The 18,736-nt window shown below is 51.3% G+C and overlaps 6 protein-coding genes across 6 annotated transcripts; 4 read left to right on the forward strand and 2 right to left on the reverse strand.

Moving 5' to 3' along the window:
• Nucleotides 1-239: 239 nt before the first annotated feature.
• P152DRAFT_337756 (uncharacterized protein) lies at nucleotides 240-985 on the forward strand. Its single transcript, XM_033675308.1, has one exon. It carries the CDS (start codon nucleotides 363-365, stop codon nucleotides 819-821), a length of 459 nt encoding a protein of 152 aa, XP_033534706.1. The 5' UTR covers nucleotides 240-362; the 3' UTR covers nucleotides 822-985.
• A 3,831-nt stretch (nucleotides 986-4,816) lies between these two features.
• Nucleotides 4,817-7,089, forward strand: P152DRAFT_337833 (uncharacterized protein). The gene is made up of 4 exons (XM_033675309.1): nucleotides 4,817-4,904; nucleotides 4,974-5,619; nucleotides 5,667-6,448; nucleotides 6,504-7,089. The coding sequence occupies exons 2-4, from the start codon at nucleotides 5,042-5,044 to the stop codon at nucleotides 6,872-6,874; spliced, it is 1,731 nt and encodes a 576-aa protein (XP_033534707.1). The 5' UTR covers nucleotides 4,817-4,904; nucleotides 4,974-5,041; the 3' UTR covers nucleotides 6,875-7,089.
• A 1,219-nt stretch (nucleotides 7,090-8,308) lies between these two features.
• P152DRAFT_458243 (uncharacterized protein) lies at nucleotides 8,309-9,918 on the forward strand. Its single transcript, XM_033679414.1, has one exon. The coding sequence runs from the start codon at nucleotides 8,481-8,483 to the stop codon at nucleotides 9,726-9,728; it is 1,248 nt and encodes a 415-aa protein (XP_033534708.1). The 5' UTR covers nucleotides 8,309-8,480; the 3' UTR covers nucleotides 9,729-9,918.
• A 264-nt stretch (nucleotides 9,919-10,182) lies between these two features.
• P152DRAFT_416443 (uncharacterized protein) lies at nucleotides 10,183-12,900 on the forward strand (the record flags this gene model as incomplete). The annotated part of the gene is made up of 3 exons (XM_033677064.1): nucleotides 10,183-10,511; nucleotides 10,558-12,101; nucleotides 12,204-12,900. Coding segments are annotated over exons 1-3 (2,532 nt in total), but the record flags the coding sequence as incomplete, so codon positions are not given.
• A 721-nt stretch (nucleotides 12,901-13,621) lies between these two features.
• Nucleotides 13,622-14,653, reverse strand: P152DRAFT_507326 (putative ADP-ribosylation factor). The gene is made up of 4 exons (XM_033682527.1): nucleotides 14,324-14,653; nucleotides 14,154-14,276; nucleotides 13,771-14,094; nucleotides 13,622-13,691 (listed from the first exon to the last, which is right to left on the reverse strand). Exons 1-4 carry the CDS (start codon nucleotides 14,396-14,398, stop codon nucleotides 13,653-13,655), a joined length of 561 nt encoding a protein of 186 aa, XP_033534710.1. The 5' UTR covers nucleotides 14,399-14,653; the 3' UTR covers nucleotides 13,622-13,652.
• A 330-nt stretch (nucleotides 14,654-14,983) lies between these two features.
• On the reverse strand, nucleotides 14,984-16,935 carry P152DRAFT_435523 (uncharacterized protein; the record flags this gene model as incomplete). Its single annotated transcript, XM_033677533.1, has 2 exons — nucleotides 14,984-15,552; nucleotides 15,631-16,935. The coding sequence occupies 2 exons, from the start codon at nucleotides 16,933-16,935 to the stop codon at nucleotides 15,148-15,150; spliced, it is 1,710 nt and encodes a 569-aa protein (XP_033534711.1). The 3' UTR covers nucleotides 14,984-15,147.
• Nucleotides 16,936-18,736: the final 1,801 nt, after the last annotated feature.

Consider the following 18,736-nt stretch of genomic DNA (forward strand, 5'->3'; position numbering starts at 1 on the left):
CAATTAGATGAAGTTGCATGGCTGGGTGATGAAGAGTTCTGCCGCTAGTGATTGCGTGCATCGAATGCCACCGCCTCGCGTTCGGAGGACATCTCTGGCAAAATGGCGTATCCATCAATCGTTTTGCCTCGCTTATCGCTCATCATGCGTCTGGAGTTGGGGATAGGGCGCATAAACCATGGAAGAGCTTGGTGATCGGGATGCGTGTTGGATTAAGAGACATAAGACTTGTCCTAAGACGGTAGAGCAATCGATGAAGCCGCTAGCTAGCAGGCCAAATTGTCCGCACAGGCACTTCCCGGACCGCGCCAAGGATGCCCGCTCGGAAGATCTCTCAAACGTGAGTCTCAGGCCAATGGGCTATGGCTGAGAAACGTTATGGTGTTGTGAAATTTCCGAATGCAGTCCTGTCATCATGTCATGGAGCAAGAGCTTCGAAGCTGGGGATTCCCTGTCTGCTGCCAGGTCAGGGACTTGTGACAGCCCTCGTGTGTCGAAACATCTTCTGTCAGATGCTTCTTTTGATGGGCCGGTCTGCATTTCCCCACACCTTTCTTGCCGCTGGTCCCCTGGATTTTGTTGTCACCAGTGGTGGGGCCGGAATACTGTCGAATATGTTCTCAGCAGTTACGCGCTGGGGGCTCATAATGAATCAGCATGACTTGTTACAACCACAGCATATCCGAGGCCGTAGCTCTCGATCACCAAATAGCTTCAATACCAAGCACACGAGGTTGGTGGCCCAAGAATCCTGGGAATCAAAGAACATCTGTGCAAGAACAAAACTGAAGTGCTGTCAGCCAAGCCGATGCCCCGTCTGATTTGGGCTGGAATATACCCACGCATCTTGGCTCGGTAATAAGTCATGGGACAGGTCGCGGAGAATTTCCAGTCCAGGCGAAGGTGGCAACAGAACCACTAATGTGGGATCGGGACCAGTCAGTAAGGCGTAGAACTGTTTTCGTGCGGAGTTGAAACAACCTGACTGGTCTAAAATGCTAGGAACAATCCTGCTGACAACAGGATGCTTAGTTGAGACTCACAAACCTGGTAGGCTTAGATGATAAACTGGAAGCAGATGGTCGTTGAACAGCCTAACAAAAGGAACATTCGCAATGTCTGACGGTGGATATAGACCTGCCATCGTATCAGCGCGTGGATGCTACCAGATGAAGATGTCGTCTAGTACAATCACGAGCATCCCTCTGTGAGAAAAGAGGGGTTGAACGGAGCGAAAGACGGCATTGGGTTATCAGAGCATCTTCCGAGTGAGTTCCGACCAATGCCACTGACACAATTTGTTCATGCCTTGGCTTGCCCCGGGGTCCCTGGCCCTCCTTGGGGGTTGCATCCTGATCTTGATCGTCACCACCCTCGCTCCCAGCCCTCCTCAGCCTGCTCACCGTTCCCACCATCACTTTCGGACAATTCTTTGTTAATATATGATTTCCTCGTTGGGAAAGGGACCCTTGACTACCGTGGTCATAGGTAATCTGATCGGAATTGATGTAGATTAAGATTGCAGTGCTTTGCTCATCCCCGCGCAAATCAATGGCCTTGGGAGCGAACCAGCAGCCTTCCTGACGCTTGGTGCCTGAACTGGCGGCACTCCATCAACAATAAGGTCGAAGGGGAGAAAGATTCAAGATGGAAATTTCCGAGAACCAGCGGAACCATCCGGGCAATTTGGAGCCATGCCAGATCATATGCTCTCCGCAAGTCTCGATATTGCTGCAATCTTCGTTCACCAGGTACGTGAACAGTTGCAAATTGCACAACCGCTGCAATTCCGGTCATGAACACCATTGCAACCGGGTTTGCGCTGTCAGAGGGTCCAACCCGAACAATTTGAGATATCGTAGGGGAAGATCGCATTTATTCTCAGTCTGCGAAACCGCCACCGTCTCTATCATGCATCACGATCTCCATTGGATCGCAAAGAGGACCGTTCCATCACGATCGTGGCACAGCGGCTGCACCGCCCAGTAGGCTGATACGTACCTTTTCACATACTTCATGCAAGTTAGGCAATGGTGGAGCATCCGCATCGTGAATGGATTCTAGGCAGAGTGCCGCGGCTCTTCTGCCCACGCGGGGTTCCATCTGATTCATTGGGTTAGCCAGGAGCGGAGATGGTCAGATGGCGCTATGCACGCCCGTTCCTGGATGCTGATCATAGGAGCTTTTTCGCTTGGCTAGGCGGAGGCTTGCCGCTAGGATTACCCATGCTGCCGGTATCGACAAGATCCCAGCTCTTACGACGGCGCTGTGTCGCCCGACTAGCATGTCCATGGCAGAAGACTGCGTTTGAAGGCCGAGATTTTGGACCGTTCCAACACTCCATACCAGAGATCGGAACGAACCAACGGGATTCAACTTGATATTGAGCAACATGATTACAGCTTGCTGAGCAATATACTCCACGAGATGAGGGGAGGGAGGGAAACCTTTGCCCTAACAACTCGTTCTTCAAATGGACGAGCTTCTGGAGTTGATTTCCAGAACCAATTTCCGGAGCGGGCCGAACACAACATATGAATAAGATATGATGGTGATAGTTACTACTTACTAGTAGTTGACCCTTAGGACTCTTTAGGCGGTCAGTTTGGGGCTTTGGCGGAGGCATCAGGCATGAGGTTGTTGATATCATCCTGGCTAGCTGAGAGCGGAGAGCCTCCCTGAGACAATGGTGAGTGGAGATGGAGAAGCGAGTGATGATTGACAATTAACGAAACGAAAGTTAAAGCAGAGAAGCGTTAGCGTGTCTGAGATTGTTCTCGAAGGCAGCTAAAGGATGATGCCTAGGTGGACTGTGGAGGTTGGGAACTTGGGGGCTAGCGGGTCGTGACTCGTGATAGGTGGCGCCACAGACTAGAAGCATGGAAAGGTTCTGTGATGGGTCATGGAATACATACATGCATCAGCAATGCAAATGACTGGAGGGAATGAGACACATTACGGAGTATCATTATGGACATGGAGAAAATATGAGGCTTCATCCTTAGGCGATACTTCCACACTCATTTCCTCCCAGCCTCTACTCTCTATTTCTCACGTCTCCCTCTCTTTGGTGCTTGACCTGCGTCAGAGTTCAGACTTTCCACTAATCCTCCTAATCCACTCTATTATTACTGCATTGACGATTACTGCATTGACTAATACTGTATTCGGTACAAGGTTGAGGCTAGCCTGCCCTATTCCCTGCCTTGCCCTGCCTTTCTCCTCACTGTTCTCGTCCTCATGCTTCTTTGCATCCTTCTTCGACGCAGGTTTGCGTCCACCAACAATGGTCTGCAGTTGTGTCCAACAAAGAATGATCGTGCACGCTGCCCAAGGCCTGCCGACTGGCCCTCTTTGGCTAGTTTCATACCACTAGCTGGCCTCTTGCTGCGCCCTTAGGACGTCCTCCGGCGCGTATGTGGGTCTTTGCCCTAAGAGTCAAGATCTCTGCATTTGTTCCTCAGTTATGCCTGTGTTTGTTTCTGCTCCAGCGTTTGACCAGGAAATAGTCGTCTGCATCGGGTTGTTGGGTTACTGATCCCATCGTTGCTGAATTGTCATAGCCTGTCTCAACATGCGAAAGCCAAGTCGGATGCTAATTCTCCAACCCTTCTAGTGGGGGAGCTACATTCTTCGACACAGAACACATCGTGTACTCAAGATCGAGCCACCAGGAACAAGAATGACCATGACCTAGGTTGTGGGCCTGTACCAGCAGTGCCACCTCACCGTCCCCAGCCGTCGAAATTTTGGAGCGTTGTCCTGTTTAAGCGCTCTTGACACTTAACAAACTGGGACCATTCCTTTCTGGGCCATGCTCATTGTTCATCATTCAAAGCCCTTCCTCATTTCTTGCATGTCAACACCGTTGCGCAGGCTTCCTTCCATGCCTGCTTCCCCTGCAAGACTGACGATGGCTGTTCTGAACCAATCGATTGACTGGTTGACTTATTGGCGCCGGCTGAGGCGTCACCGTGATCTTCTCTCTCGATAATCGATTGACATCTGCATCAGCCTTCCCCTCGCATCGCGTATTCATGCTGGACCTCTGGCGCAGGCCGATCCTTGTACGGTCGGCCCTTACCCTCGATACCGAGCTTCGGGGGAATTGAGGCGCATGGCGCCATTCGGTCTGGTTTCAACTCGATCTAGCCTCATTGGCCGGTCTCTCAATCAACTTTCTCCGCCTACCAGGGCCTTATTCCGAGGCACCTTACCCTGGACAGGCCTTGTCGCTCCTCTTCCTTCCTCCCCTGTACCCTGATAGACCACCTTCATGGCGACGGAGGTCACCTTTGACAAGCATCGTGTTTGGCGGGGTGAGCAGGGCGGCCGTTGTGATCCTCGATGGATACATCAAGTTTTAAAGCTTGAATGGGAACTCATGGGTATGCTGAGATGCGGAGACGGCCATCTACTTCAGATCCATCATCTACCTGCAGAAAGAAAGATTTATATCCCTCTTCCCATGCGCATTCTTGATCGATCTTTGGTCGTTCCCTGCTCCTTCATCGTCAATATACTCTACCTTCTTTTCAAATTGCCTTATACAAGTTGTGACCTGGTGTCATTCCTGACTTCAACTTCGATCAAGATCAACCAACTTGTTGGATCCTATTCTATTGCAGGTTCACTTCCATTCATTCATTCAGAGCCTTGATCGGTCAATCCCACTTGCCCGTCGCTTTTGCAATACGTTTACCCAAAACGGACGCTCTTGTACCTACCACCGGGAAACGCATAAGCTGTTCATCCATTCCCTCTCGTCCTGTTTTCAGGTCGATCACCGAGGCCAGCCCAAACCATTCTGCATTTGCAGCCGCTGGACTCCATCCGATCACTCAATCAACGTTCTCGGATCTGTTAATTTCTGATTCCTGGAATTGCTTCCGCTTTGACAACTGGTATGTGATCGCCTGGCGGAATCATGCACCCTACTACTGTATGTTGAAATGTATGCTAACGAGAAGCAGCTTGTCCCTGCCAGAAGAGCTCCAAACCAACCTCTCTTCTAACCCTTTTTAACCCCACTATTTCTCCAATGGTCGAGGGTAGCATTTTCACAATCCACCCACTCTCACCTCCTACTTCTCCGCGCATGTCTGGTTATCATCACGACTCTGAATCTGGGTGGCAACAAGGTCACTCATCTAAAGACCTCGAGTCTACCCCGTGTTCGACGGACGGCAACATGGCTCTAGTCCATACGGAGATGCCTAGCCTGGCTCTTGACATGCAGCAGAGACCAATGCTTCGCTCGCATAAGAGTTATCCCTATCCCCTAACCACTCCATCTCGTGCCCATCAGGAGAATACCCCGGCAAACAGCTCAGGTGCCTCTCCAACTAGCGCCGAACGTGTTATGGGTGTTGACGATGTTGACGATGAAGAACTCCCCAATGTTACATATGGCGGGTCCGCACCGGCTAGTCCAATGTCCAGGCTTACACCCACGTCCGCTCAAGGAGACAGGAATGACATGAAAGACATGGATCAGCAGCATCAGCAGGATCTCAATGGACTCAACATCACTACGATCGAAGCGAACGATGATGAGGTCCCGAAACCTATGACTGCACAAGAGCTACGTAACCAGAAGCGGAAAATGAAACGATTCCGGTAGGAAGCCCAAGTCTATTGTTCCGCTCATAACTAACCCTTCGTAGGCTCACACATAATCAAACCCGTTTCCTTATGAGCGAGTTCGCTCGTCAGGCCCATCCTGATGCCGCGCATCGTGAGCGATTGGCTCGGGAAATTCCAGGTCTCAGCCCGCGGCAGGTGCAAGTATGGTTCCAGAACCGACGAGCAAAGCTGAAGAGGCTCACGAGCGATGACCGGGAGCGAATGATGAGATCGCGAGAACTACCCGACGGTTTCGACCTCACCCAGGCACTTCACTCGCCGTTTGGGACTAGCCATGGAGTTGCGCCTTCATTGAGTTCCAGCACCTACACCCCAAGCTTCCCGGAAGGAAATATGATTCGCCCACTGACCTTGGATACGATGCGGAGAATGCCTGACTCTTCCCATCTCTCTCCAACTGGTGTCTCCCCCGCCTTCGGAGGTTTCGCATTCACTCCCCCACAGTCCGCGACGGACACCCTTTCTCCTGTTTCGGCCGAGGGTGGGTTTGCTTTCTCTCCTGTCGACACCAGTCCACGCCGCGGAAATCCATTCGGATCGATGCCACCGCAATCCGCCTATCCCACGTCGCATCCTCACATTCCACGTCTACAGCTTCATGATCGAATGGGACGGTCAAGGTCTGAGTCTCTCTCAAGTCCTCTCCGTACGAGCATGTCATATTCTGGTCCTGGGACCGACTTTTCTGGCCCCGATCCCACTAGCCCGGCTCTGAATAGCGCTCCGCTTAGTGGACCGGATCATAGCAGCGAACCAAGGAGTCCATCAGGTCTCAATATTAACTATGGCCTTGGATACTCATGTAAGTCTCGCTTCCTTGAATGGCTTCTCTGAATAGATCGCTAACCAGCATTTAGATGCACAAATGCCTGGATTCCAAGCCACTGCAGCTAATCGCATGCGATCCTTTTCCAATGGCATGCCTCGGCGAATTGACTTGGCTGGTGCAACCTCCTCTTATCAGCCTACATCACGACCGGGTTCCGTCCACGCTCCTCAGACCGCGACTTACCCCAACTACCAGTCCAGTCCGCTAGGAACGCCGAATAACTACAACCTTATGAGCGCGCCACATCACGTCACCAATTTCCAACACAGCTATATGCGGCAAGACTCCGAAGGCCCAGACGGTTCTCACTTCTCAAGTGTCGATAACGACGGCTCTGGGATGGGACAGGACGGCTCTGGGATGGCACAGGAAGGAGAAGGAATGCAGCACCAGTACTAAGCCTCGCAAACCACCCATTCACGGCTGTACCATCCGCATCCTTGGTGCTTTTAACGGCATCATCTTGGGAATGCTCCCTTCTCCATTGTGCGATCTCCTCAAGGATCGAACGCACTTCCTGTCTGGGTTACTCTGTACGAATAATGGCTACACGGCGCAACGAGGTATAATATGTGAAGACGAAATGACATGCAAGATGAGGGAAGGAGGAAATTCCCACACAAGGCTTGACCTTTCGAAGGTTTTGTTCCACAACAAAATTTATGGTTTTAACATGTATTTGATGAGGATATTTGCAGAACAGGAGAATATTTCGTATACCCTTGGTGTTTATTTCGGTTTAGCATCAGATACTACATGAAGCGAGATGGCTGGGCTGGGCCTCATGACACTCGACATATCATTTTATCTTCAAACCATAAGCAATCAGCTAGAATTGGAAGATGTACTGTGACTTCGCCAGAGATCCAGTAACGATACTGGAGGGAATGACTCCGTGCTCCTCACTTGCCATCAACAAGACCTCAGCAAAAGCTCTGAATCCATCCACTTCCTCAGTGGTAGTTGGGCAAGCTGGCAGGCCTGGAAACCCCCTGTCAGCCTTTCTGCTATGAAACTTAATAGCACAATTATGCATCCTTCAGCGAACTGAAGGCAGAGTTCGTGTCTGGTTTCACGACTGGCTTACCCTGACATCCAGTCTGACAGCATACCTTACCCCAACTCATGTGAGCATCCAGGACTTCAGCGCACAACTCCGCCGTATAGGTTCTTCGGGCCTTAGATCCGATAAGGCCCATTGTTCCATTTTGTTTCTTCTAGAAGAACGGGAGAACTTTCTTGAAACCGGGCCGGGTGGAGTGAGGGGAAGGGACATGAAACCAGGCAAGACATGGGGACGCTTGCACGGAGGAACACTAGAGAACCAAGGGTACTCAGGTCAGTTGACACTTGACAGTTCCTAGTCGGATCTCTAGTCTAGGCTTGAGTGTTTCAACTTTCAATCGTAAGGGAGTGACTTCATGGGGATGTCTGAGTATGGTTTACGGTCTTACTGAAGTCGAAACCTTCAGTTTATGGGACATGTGATGGCGGTGAATGAGTTGGTAATAGATGTTCATGATGCTTCCTAGCGGAGCCCTATCTGATCTGATGGAGATGCCAGGGTGCCACAATTCCATGAAAATCGCAATCCTGATAGTTGAATGAGAAATGAGGTTCATTTGGGTAATAGAGGTTCAAAGACCCGAACACAATTAGTGTTATAGATCCGGTTTGTATTAATTCTGAGAGTGACGTGAAGCTGGGTTGGTGGTGGTCTTCTGTGAGTTCTGATCATTGGTGTCGTGAAGAAGATTTAGAAGCCTTAATGCCTTGGTGCCTGACCAGGACTGTCCCAAACCTCACCCTCTTCGATATCTCCAGTCGACGAGATGTTTCGGAGAGGACGAACTCAACATCCTGTCGAATCTAGTCTATCCTGACCTCTAGTGCGTGTTTACGCGGTATGAAGGCTTTTATCATCATTGATGATCCATTGACGGGGTGTCGCCAACGGTTTCCTCCTGTCGCATAACGCTGCTTCACTACCATCGCTTCTCACGTTATGCTCCGCCGAGTCCTATCCTCGAAATTGCACCCACAGCTTCCCCTGAATCGACAAGACCTGCAGAAGCTGCTTGACCAAGTGTCAACGTCTTTCCGTGTACACCTCGACCGCGTCCACGGCGAACCGGCTCCGCGGCCTCGACTAGTTGACTCGGCAGTTGCCACCACCGCTCCCCCTCGCGACAACCACGTTTCTGCTCGACAAGCCGCTGCGACACACGTAACGGCTGTCCTTTCGAATCCTTTATTCTCAACATCTCCGCTTCCGACGAAACCAGCTTCCAGTGTCCCGAATGATTCCCATAACGTTCGATCGGTTCGAGCGGTTCTCCAACACCCCCTCGAATGGCTTGAGAAACAAATCGCCAGCGGGTCTGGCACGGTCGTGCAAGTACAAGCTTGCCTAGAATCTCTCCTTCGAGCGTCGAAAGATAATGAGTCTCATGAGGCGCCGGAGGTTCTTCACGTTCAGCAGCGTCAGGCAGCGAGAACCATCATGAACTGGATTTGGTCTACGAACCAATTAGGCAATGAGGAATTTTTACGAAACGAAAGATTCGCGCGGCAGCTGGCCTCCTTTCTGGGGTCTACCAATCATCATGATGTTGTAATGCGATGGATAAAAGTGCCGTCGCAAAACGCCACAGACAGCAGTGCTCGAATTCAGCGACGATGGAATGGGGCTCTCACTGCCGGCCTGATCTTTCATGAGATTTCCGACGATCCATCGGGAGGTACGGCGCTCACACTGTTTAACCGTGCTGTGTCCATCATGGCTGCAGAGGGGAAATTTTGTTCAGGATTTCAACCTGCTGCAAACATTCTCTTACGGCATTTTGCATTTAGCCAAAACCCGACCAAAGAGGATTCACTCGAGTATGACGGATTCATTTCCAATATTTCGCGCACATTCCGAAGACCCGAGCTGAACAAAGCCCTTCTGATGCTACTTCATCCTACCCACCCGGATTTGGAGGCGGGTAAAGCCTTTCTGCTGAACCTTGATGGGAAGGCTTCCGACCTCATGAAGCACAATGCTATGGAGAAGGAAAAGGCAGCAGCACTAAGTTTGGGGGTCGCAACGCTGCTCCTTCACCAGAAACGTTACGACGAAGCTTCATCCATACTTGACATCGCAAAGAGTCTTGTACAGATTGACAGGGATGATGTTGGGCAGGAATTGCCAAATATGGGGATCCTCGACGCGCTCTTGGACCGCAAAGGAGGACTCGATCCTGTACATTAGCAAGGCTGAAGATCGAAGATCCAGCTTCAAGGATGGCATGGGAAAGTCTAGCAAGTAGCATTATCCATGATTTGGGCAGTTGGCTACGAAGATTGATGCTCTGCTATGAACATCTGTGTATAATAAATCACCTGTGCAAAGTATCTCGAGGACAGACACCATTCAGCGGAATTAAAATGATCAAGTGACACTGACTCTGTAGTATCATTCACTGTGTATAGAACCCAGCCCCAGCCACCAGGCGTTATCAAAAGGTGCACGTGATGCTTGTGTGCTTCTAGTGGCGCCTACTGTGAGGTGGCGAGGGAATCTGCGCCACCCAGCCACGCACGTGACTCTTGCCCCTGCAGGCCGCCTGTGATTCTGCGTTGCGTGGAGATCACGTCCTCAAGAGCCTCAGTTGAAGAATCACTTGCAACTCCTTCACTTCATCTCCCTCACAAATCCCTCCCTCCTTCTTTCTTCTGAAACTTATCACCAGAAAATACACAATGTCGGAGGTCGCGACGAGACCATCAAATCGCGGCAGATCCTCCACCCGTGGAGGGCGCGGACGTGGAACCGCTCCAAGAACCACCAGGCAAACCAACGGACATCTGAATCCATCATCGTCAGAGATGGATTTCGCCGATCAAGGCGAGCTTGGAGAGATCAAGAAGAAATATCTCTCGGAGTTGTCGTCACTCAAAGAACTCTTTCCCGATTGGACGGAGGTTGACCTGGTCTTCGCCTTGCAAGAGACTGATGGTGACCTCAACAACACCATCGAGAGGATCACAGAGGGTGAGTTCGCTGGACACGCCATTGAAGTCGTTGCTAATTATTGTAGGAACTATGTCACAGTTCAACGACGTCAAAAAGAAAACCAAAGATCGATCTCGATCGAAGGTCAACGACGCAACGCCCGCTTCAATCGAATCGAGCAATACATCACGTCCTTCGCGAGGGAAATCTTCCCATGATGCACCCCATCGTGCTCGATCTTCGGCTCCGCGTAGCCGCGGTGCCCCTCGTGGTCGCGGCGGGCATTCTTCGACCACCGGCACCCGACCACCGCCAGAACCTGTCTCCGTTCCAACAAACGAATCTTCCGCCTGGGGAGACCCGATTCCAGTTGCCGACACGGATGATACTACGTGGGAGAAGACTAGCGAAACCGCGGAGCCTACTGTGGCTCCTAAGACGTATGAGCCGCCCAAGACGTGGGCAAGCATGTTCGCCAAACCCAAACCCACTCCTACATCAACAAAGAAGACTGCTCCCGAGCAAGTGCCTGTCAAACCCACAGGCTCTGCCGCGGAAGAAGTAGCTGAGCAGAATGGCCTGATTGACGCGGGTACTGCGGCTGATGTGACCTTATCAAAGGACACTGTTGATGCGCCCGCCCCGTCCATACCTACTATCGAGACGACCAAACCTAGTGATGTGCCAGTCGCAACCGCACCGGATCTCTTCCCTTCACAGGACAAACTGACTGAGAATAACGTGGAGCATCTCCCCGACACTTCGCATCCTGCGCCGACCGGGACTGCTGCAAGCACTGTGGCTAGCTCCGTGGCGCCCTCGGTTAATCAAGCCGTTGGTCGAACCCCGGTGACAGGCTATTCTGCGGTTGCGATGAAAGCGGCTGGAATTGCAGGAAGAAGCGCGAGCTTTACACGTCGTGTCCAGGAACAACAGGAGGCCGTCGTCATGCCGGGCAACCATCCTATCGACCGGGCAACGGTCCAGTTTGGCAGTCTAGGGTTGAACGGTGATTCGGAAGCCTTGGATGTCGATGACGAACGTGAGGAATTAGAGACGCGTGCTCAACCGCCTCAACATTCTCCCGTAACTCAACCTCGAACGGCCTTACCACCTTCCCGGCAATTCCCTGCGCAGAACGAGCCATCCATTCAACCTGGCTTGCCCACACCAAAGCAAACGTCGAGTCTTCCACAGCCTAACCAGATTCCACCCCAATCGATTGCCGCCCAGCAGGGTGTTCCGCAGCCGGGTCCGAGCCAACAGTACAGCCAATTCGGTCGATACGGACAGGCGACTACCCAGCCTGAACTGCCTTCACAGCAGAAAGCGTACGATCCGTTCGGACCGCCTCAAAGCCAGCAAAGCGCCTTTGAGCAATTCCAGAACCAAACAACTCAGGCCCAACAAAGCCAGGCTCACGCCGGGCCCCAGGTGTCTGCCTCATCCGATTATCCCAACTACTACGCCTCTGAACAATCGCGCGGTTCGCAACAGAACTACTATGGAGCTCCCTATGGCCAGCAGCCATCTTCACAGCAAGATTCGGGAGCCACCCAACAACGTACCGGAAGCGCTTTCGGTGTTGCTCCCTCAGACTCGTCGTTTGGGACTAGCCAAGCGCCACAGGTAAGCATTGACTCTTCACTTTCTCCGTAACCCGATTTACCCATTCCAAACCCTTTGCGCACCAGCGGTCATTATTGCAGGCACTGACGGCAGTTCATTTAGGCACCGAGCCGTTATGGCGAACCTCAGACCAGCGGACAAAATACCCCGAATCCGACCATCTCTGGTCAGCAGAACATGGGTTCTCAATCCCACCAATCCCAACATGCGCCTCAACCCCATCAACAGAATCAATATGGAAGTGGCGCACCTTTCGGCAACCCATACTACAACAGTCATTACTACAACGCCTACATGAACCAGTTTGGCGGTTTCCAAGGTGGATATGGGCCGTACGGCAAGAGCGGAATGTACGGGCAACCGCACCACAATTATGGCATGTCTCCGCAGACGTCATACGACCAACATTCCTCATCTCCCGGTACCATGGCTGGATTTGGACAGTCAAGCATGCATGGTCGTGAGGGCATGTCCGGAGGTTTGAGTGAATACTCGCGAACCGGGTCATCCCAACCTCCCAACCAACAGCACTCGAATAGCGGATTTGGAGCGGCTCCAGATGTCTTTAGCCGATCCCAGGTGGGATTCCCAAGCCAAGCACAGTACGGGCAGCAAGGAAGTGGACCGAGTGGTAGTGATGATGCTCTGAAGGCCTATACGGAAAGCAAAGGAACGTCTGGTCCTAGTCAGGCTGCCCTTGGACAACCGGGACGTCCGAATTCGGCCACCAACACCGCTCCCGGCCAAACCAATCCTTCGGGACTCCCTCCCACCCAATCCAATCAACAAGGATTTGGAGGTTATCCGAACCATGTGAACATGCAGGGTGGCCAGGGTGGACAGGCTCAGTACGGCGGACTTTCCGGTCTCGGTGGCCACCAGGGGGCCCAGAATAACCAGAGTGGATACGGCGGCTACGGATCTGGCTTTGGGTCTTATGGGGGATACCGTGGAGGATGGGGCAGCAATTACTCCGGTCATTGAAGGAGTGAACCAGTGGGAAGCGGCATTTCGCTCGGGGTTCGTTCTCGATGAAGGATTCATAGGTTATTCGCGTCAGGTTCGGGTTATATCATCTCTCCCGGCCAGACTGAGTGGAAGTTCTCTGGTCGACGCAGGCTTTTTCGGTTGACTTCATGGCAGTCAGGTATAAAGGTAGTCTCAGCTCAGCTCTAATTCAATTGAGTTGTTACCTTCGGGCTGGAAATCCGGTACTCGATGGGACTCCTTGATATCGCAGTCACTGCACCCGGTATGCTATATGTGATTGCAACTCTAAGCCAATCCATACCGTATTCGTATTGAGCAGCTCGATTTGACTGAACCGATGATAACTATTCCGCCTAATTTCCTTGCGACGACAATAGATCCATTCCTTCACGACCAGCCCTCGGAGACTGTCATGACCATAGGAGACCCAAATGCTAGAGGATTAATCCGCAGTCCAATTCACGTTTCTACCAGTTGAATTCCCAAACGCCATGATCGCCATGCACGTAAAAACAGGCCGACGACACGGCACTTGTGCTGCGCCAAAATCCCACACCATTGTTATACAAGTTCGACGGCTGCTTGAGCATCATGAGTCCGCTGTGACAGTTTGCTAGCAGGTATTAGCCGAGTTGTTCAAGAAAGTAAGATGCCCAGTTGCTAAGCAAAGAGAGCTCACCGCCAGCCAATCCATCCCTTCATCCACCCCTCTTCCATCGATGGCACTGCATGCAACGATACTCCAATTTCGATCCTTCAAGTCACCGAGCCTTAACGCCTCTGATATCTCCCCTGCACCTTTCGCACCCGGTTGGTCCTGTTTGTTTGCGAACACCAATAATGCCGCATCTCGCAGTTCCTCTTCGGCCAACATGGCTGCCAGCTCTTCTTGTGCGGTAGAAAGGCGATCGAGATCGGTGCTATCGATGACGAAGATGACGGCAGCAGTGTTCGCGTAATAACAGCGCCAATACGGCCGTATCGACGTTTGGCCTCCGAGGTCCTGGTAGATTGTTGGGTCAGAACTTGAAGGGTGACGAATGCAACGTGTGCAAAACTTACCCAGACGTTGAAGTTGAGCTTTCCATAGGTCACACTCTCCACGTTGAAGCCGATAGTAGGAATTGTAGAGACCACTTCCCCAATCTTTAATCGGTAAAGCAGAGTCGTTTTCCCGGCGTTGTCCTGTCTGGATCAGCATCCAATGCTACTCACGGAGAGAATAGGCCTACCAGTCCGAGTATTAAGATGCGGATCTCCTTCTTAGCCCATATAACGGACATTATCCTTGACCAGCTGCCCCCCATTGTGTCTCGTCTGGGTTCGGTCCGAAGAAGATGTGGTATCGAGTCGTCGAGAGTGAGATGTGTTAAATGGTGACGACAGAGTTAATGTGTGCTGTCGGATTGGTAATGGACCGAGCGAAGCCAACGATTCAAGTTGTAAGCAATCTTAGGGCAAAGATATGGGAGGTATATATTGATTATTGAATAGGCTGCAGTTTGTTTTGAACTGGAAATATTGGTTGAGGATGAGGACGTATTATTACTTCTAGAGTTACGACATTTTGTTAGAATCCGAATCCCGGATGTTGTCCGAACCTCCCACCAATTTGGTGAACTGCACGTGCCTCTCCACAGCGTCAATAACTCAATATCGGACCAGTGGTGTACTAAAGGGGAGGTAAGCAAGTCCTCCATCAAACACCAATGATTACTTCATGTTCTGAGATTACGTATCCGAAGTTGAATCATAGCAAGGTGATATTTTATATTTCGATTCTAGGAAGTGTGATAAAGCTGGGTACTTGGACATCATCGGAGTATCTGTTCAGATAGATATCCTTGAACAATCAATCATCTTCACTACTCTCAGAACTGGCAATGAAATGTCGATTCATTGTGCAAGAAACTAACCATCATATATGACCAGCGAGCTCGCGTTTTAGGATAATAGAACTGCCCGATTGGGTATGGTGAGCAGCGCAGTGTAAGTTCCCAAACTCTCCTCCATAGTATATAAAAGCATTGCCATTTCGCATTTGATTCGTCAATACTCAGTAAACCTCCCAATTGAAGTCATCCTCACGACCGGTAAACCTTGTCCCACTTCTATCCTTTCCGTGAAAATAGTTGGAGTCCAACACTTCCTCATCCACTCCACAGTGATCCTGTTTATCCCTTCCTCGAAACCACCCTAGTCCATATGTCTTCCCAATCCGCTCCAACCATTCCGTCATTTCCTTGGAGTTGAGTTCCTCGGTGTTCGTGAAGTCCGGATCCAACATCTTACTTTGATGCACAAACGCAAGGACGGATGCGATCGTCCCCGGTTGCCGGGGAAGGAAGGGGTGGCGCCGGTACACGTACACCAAGGTTGCGATCACACTGAGCGAGAGAAGGATGAACTCCGCTAGGGCAAAGGATCCCCAAAAGCTGCGGAAAGTCTCCCCGCTATTGAACTGATCGCTATCTGGCGGGACGCCGGTTTTGCCAGCGCTCGCTTGGTTTTGACCCACGAAGAAATTTTTCCCATCCACGTTGAATGACGAGACAACCACCGTAAGGACCTCGCACATGATCGCTCCTAGACCGACAACGGAAACGAGAATGTGACCGTTAAGGGCGGCTTTGATAATAATCCAGCCAGGGATCGTGCCGGTGTAGTCCAGCGTCAGCGTCCGGCCGGGTGCCTGCCGTCGGGAGAGGATGTAATACGGTTCGATCACGCGGACGTCGCAGTCGAATGTAGTCCACACCAGTTTGATGAGAGTCGCGAGAAGGGTGAGAAACCAAGGCAGTTTTTCCGTGACCACGTTTGCGCCAGGTACAAACATCAGGGCTGGAATGAGACCGCCGAATAGGAGGAGACACACGATATACAGGATCCCCGCGGCTAAGCGAAGCATCCTCGGATGAGGGTTTTCCAATCGGGATGGCGGTGCCGTTTCCGTTTTGACTCTCTCGCCTTGCCAGAGACAGCTGCGATAGAGTTTGTAGCGCCGATGTTGCAGTCGCTTATGGATGACATGATTCGGAGCGGTATCGAGTTCATGAAAGTCGTTCAAGACATGGCTTTTGGTAGCCATGGAGGCCACTCCGGCGATTCCTTTGGGGTCGGATTGGAGTCCTGACTTCCGCCGCAGTTGAAAGATCAAAGCAGTCCCGCACAAGGCCACGACGATAAGGAATGCGGTAACAGCGCGAGACCAAGGCGCATCGATCCGAACGAATTTCGGCTCTCCTTCTTTACGGTCTTCTTTTCGAGGTTCGAGATTAAATGATGCTGATTGCAAAACAGGAACCAGAGAACTAGCCAAAAGATATCCGATCGATGACAGAAGTACGGCCCATTGACGGTGTCGAATGGCTTTGACTGGTGTTAAGTAGGAAAAGAACGTAAGGTAATCCATATTCAGCGACTCAGCAGCCGTGGCTCCGCCTTCTTTGCTCAACTGGTAGTAGGGTTCTAAACGTTTGACTTCATAGTCGGTTATCTGCCACCCCACACCGTACGTCACAAGGACTAAGGTTGGCACATATTTCCAGGTGAAAAATAACCATGTAGGAATCTCGTCGGGGGTTATAAATGTGATAATCCCCTTATTGGTCTTCTCTCTTTGCATGCTCAGTTGGCACAGATATTCTTGAAGACCCGCGAAACCGAGAGCGATCATTGTCAATACCGCAATGTATTGCCATCGCATACTTACCGGTTTCCAGTTGGGTTTCTCACTTTCCGCGGTTGGAAAGAAGTAACTCGCACTGCTTTCATCCCGATCTCTCAAGCTCTCCGATTCCTGATTGGGTCCGCTGTAATCCCCACCATGGAAACCGATGTCCATGACCGCAACCACGGCTCCAGTCTCATTCGCCTTTTCTTGGGCAGCGTTTCGTGTCTCAACGTTGGTCGCCGAGGTACCCCGACGGCGAATGACCTGCTGATCAACGAACGGTTGGTCGAGAATAGATGTCATCGCCTCACCAATTGCGCCTCCACCCGTGCGCTCATTATTTTCAAGCCGGTAATACTCTTCTGCAAGTGCCGTCTCCGCAGTTGGTTCGCCCGCCGGATCCCGCGCTTGCCCGAGTCCATGTTCTCCCCTTGCTTCTGTAGGACTCAAAGGACGAAGGCTAATCGGACCCTCGAACCCTGAAACATCAAAACCGATATCGTCCACCTCCCTTTCTTCCTCCACGTCCCGCAATCTGATATGATCGTCATCACCATGGTTCGTTATGACCCCATATCTCGACTGCCTTGCCGTTCGAAGCGAAGTAATCCTTTTCAGGAGACTGGGTCTCCTTGACGTGGCTGGGGGATTATTCTGGTAACTGGTGGGCTGGTAGGACGTATTCTCGGAGAAGGAGGGCGGAGGAGGGGCGTCGGGGACACGGTATGCTGGTTGAGAAGCTGGCAGCAAGGGGCTTGGTATGGATGTTCTGCGAGGTGAGTTGCGATCCAAATAGGAGGATTCAAGCGGTGACGCGATTGAAGGTGGCCGGGAGGGGAAATGGGTGGACCCAGGTGACCCAGGTTGTCGGTGGATTGTGTCGTAGGGATTGCTCGTGGATGAGGCAGATGGAGGGCTGATACGGCCACTTGATGAGTCTCGATTATTGCGGTGAGTATGCTGAGGGGTTCCTACCCGCAGCACGGGAGGAACATTGTCCATTTTCGTGTCCCCGGGTGAAACCTTCCAAGGCTTGTGTCGTAACGACAAGATGGATTCAAGGCATATCCAAAACGTGTGGCCAGGAAAGTATCTCTGAAATGCGATAAACTGTTCGAGGAACGAGCGACGTTTTGTTGGTAGCACCCGGTGACTAGATACTGTAATGATTGAACATCGGGAGATATGTCGCACCCTGAAGGGAGATCAGAAGCACATCGTGGTCGGATAGAAATCGGCCTCAAGTTATAGACAAGACATTAACGATTAGCGCGTGAAGGCGACAACTATGCGAACCAGAAATATAGATATAGATTGTCATTCCAAGAGATAATGAATCGGCGACTTTTGGCGGAAGGTGAAGTTATTGGGAGACAGAACAGTCGACAGCGCATGGACAGCTAGAAACAGTCGCAGTTCAGCCTCATTGGCGAAACCGAGATGGGCGAGATCCGGTCAGCCTTACAGAGTATTATTGACTGGGGTATTGAATTCGGTAACTAGTAACTTTGAAAGCAATAAACCGGGGGAAGAATCCATATTGCGTGATGCGTCCGATATGGATCAGATTCCTTCGCGCCCATGACACGTACATATCAGTCGCGTCGCTCCACATATGGAGAACCTCACCATTTCTTTCCTCTCTTTTTCTGCTGCCATGTACGGAATATTATTATCGGATTGTATCTGCATCGACTTCGCTGCTTTCTTTGGCGAGGTTCAGGGTCTTTGATGATTGGAGTCTATAAATAGTAGCGGTAAAGCTCCTGGATAGGAGGGTAATTCCTCGGGTCATCGATTCTCCCGCGCGTACTTGTTAACTTGTAGGGTGGCTGCTTTCCCCTGACAGCAGGACTTGACATTTCATCCAACCATGCCGTTCCGATTCGGTTCGATGTCGTTCGATGTGGTTGCATTGTTGATTTCCAAATGCACGCCCGTTCTTCCGAGCCCCTGAGATGGCTGAGCTGAA

Source organism: Eremomyces bilateralis (assembly GCF_010015585.1).
Source record: "Eremomyces bilateralis CBS 781.70 unplaced genomic scaffold P152scaffold_8, whole genome shotgun sequence".
Lineage (NCBI taxonomy): Eukaryota > Fungi > Ascomycota > Dothideomycetes > Eremomycetales > Eremomycetaceae > Eremomyces > Eremomyces bilateralis.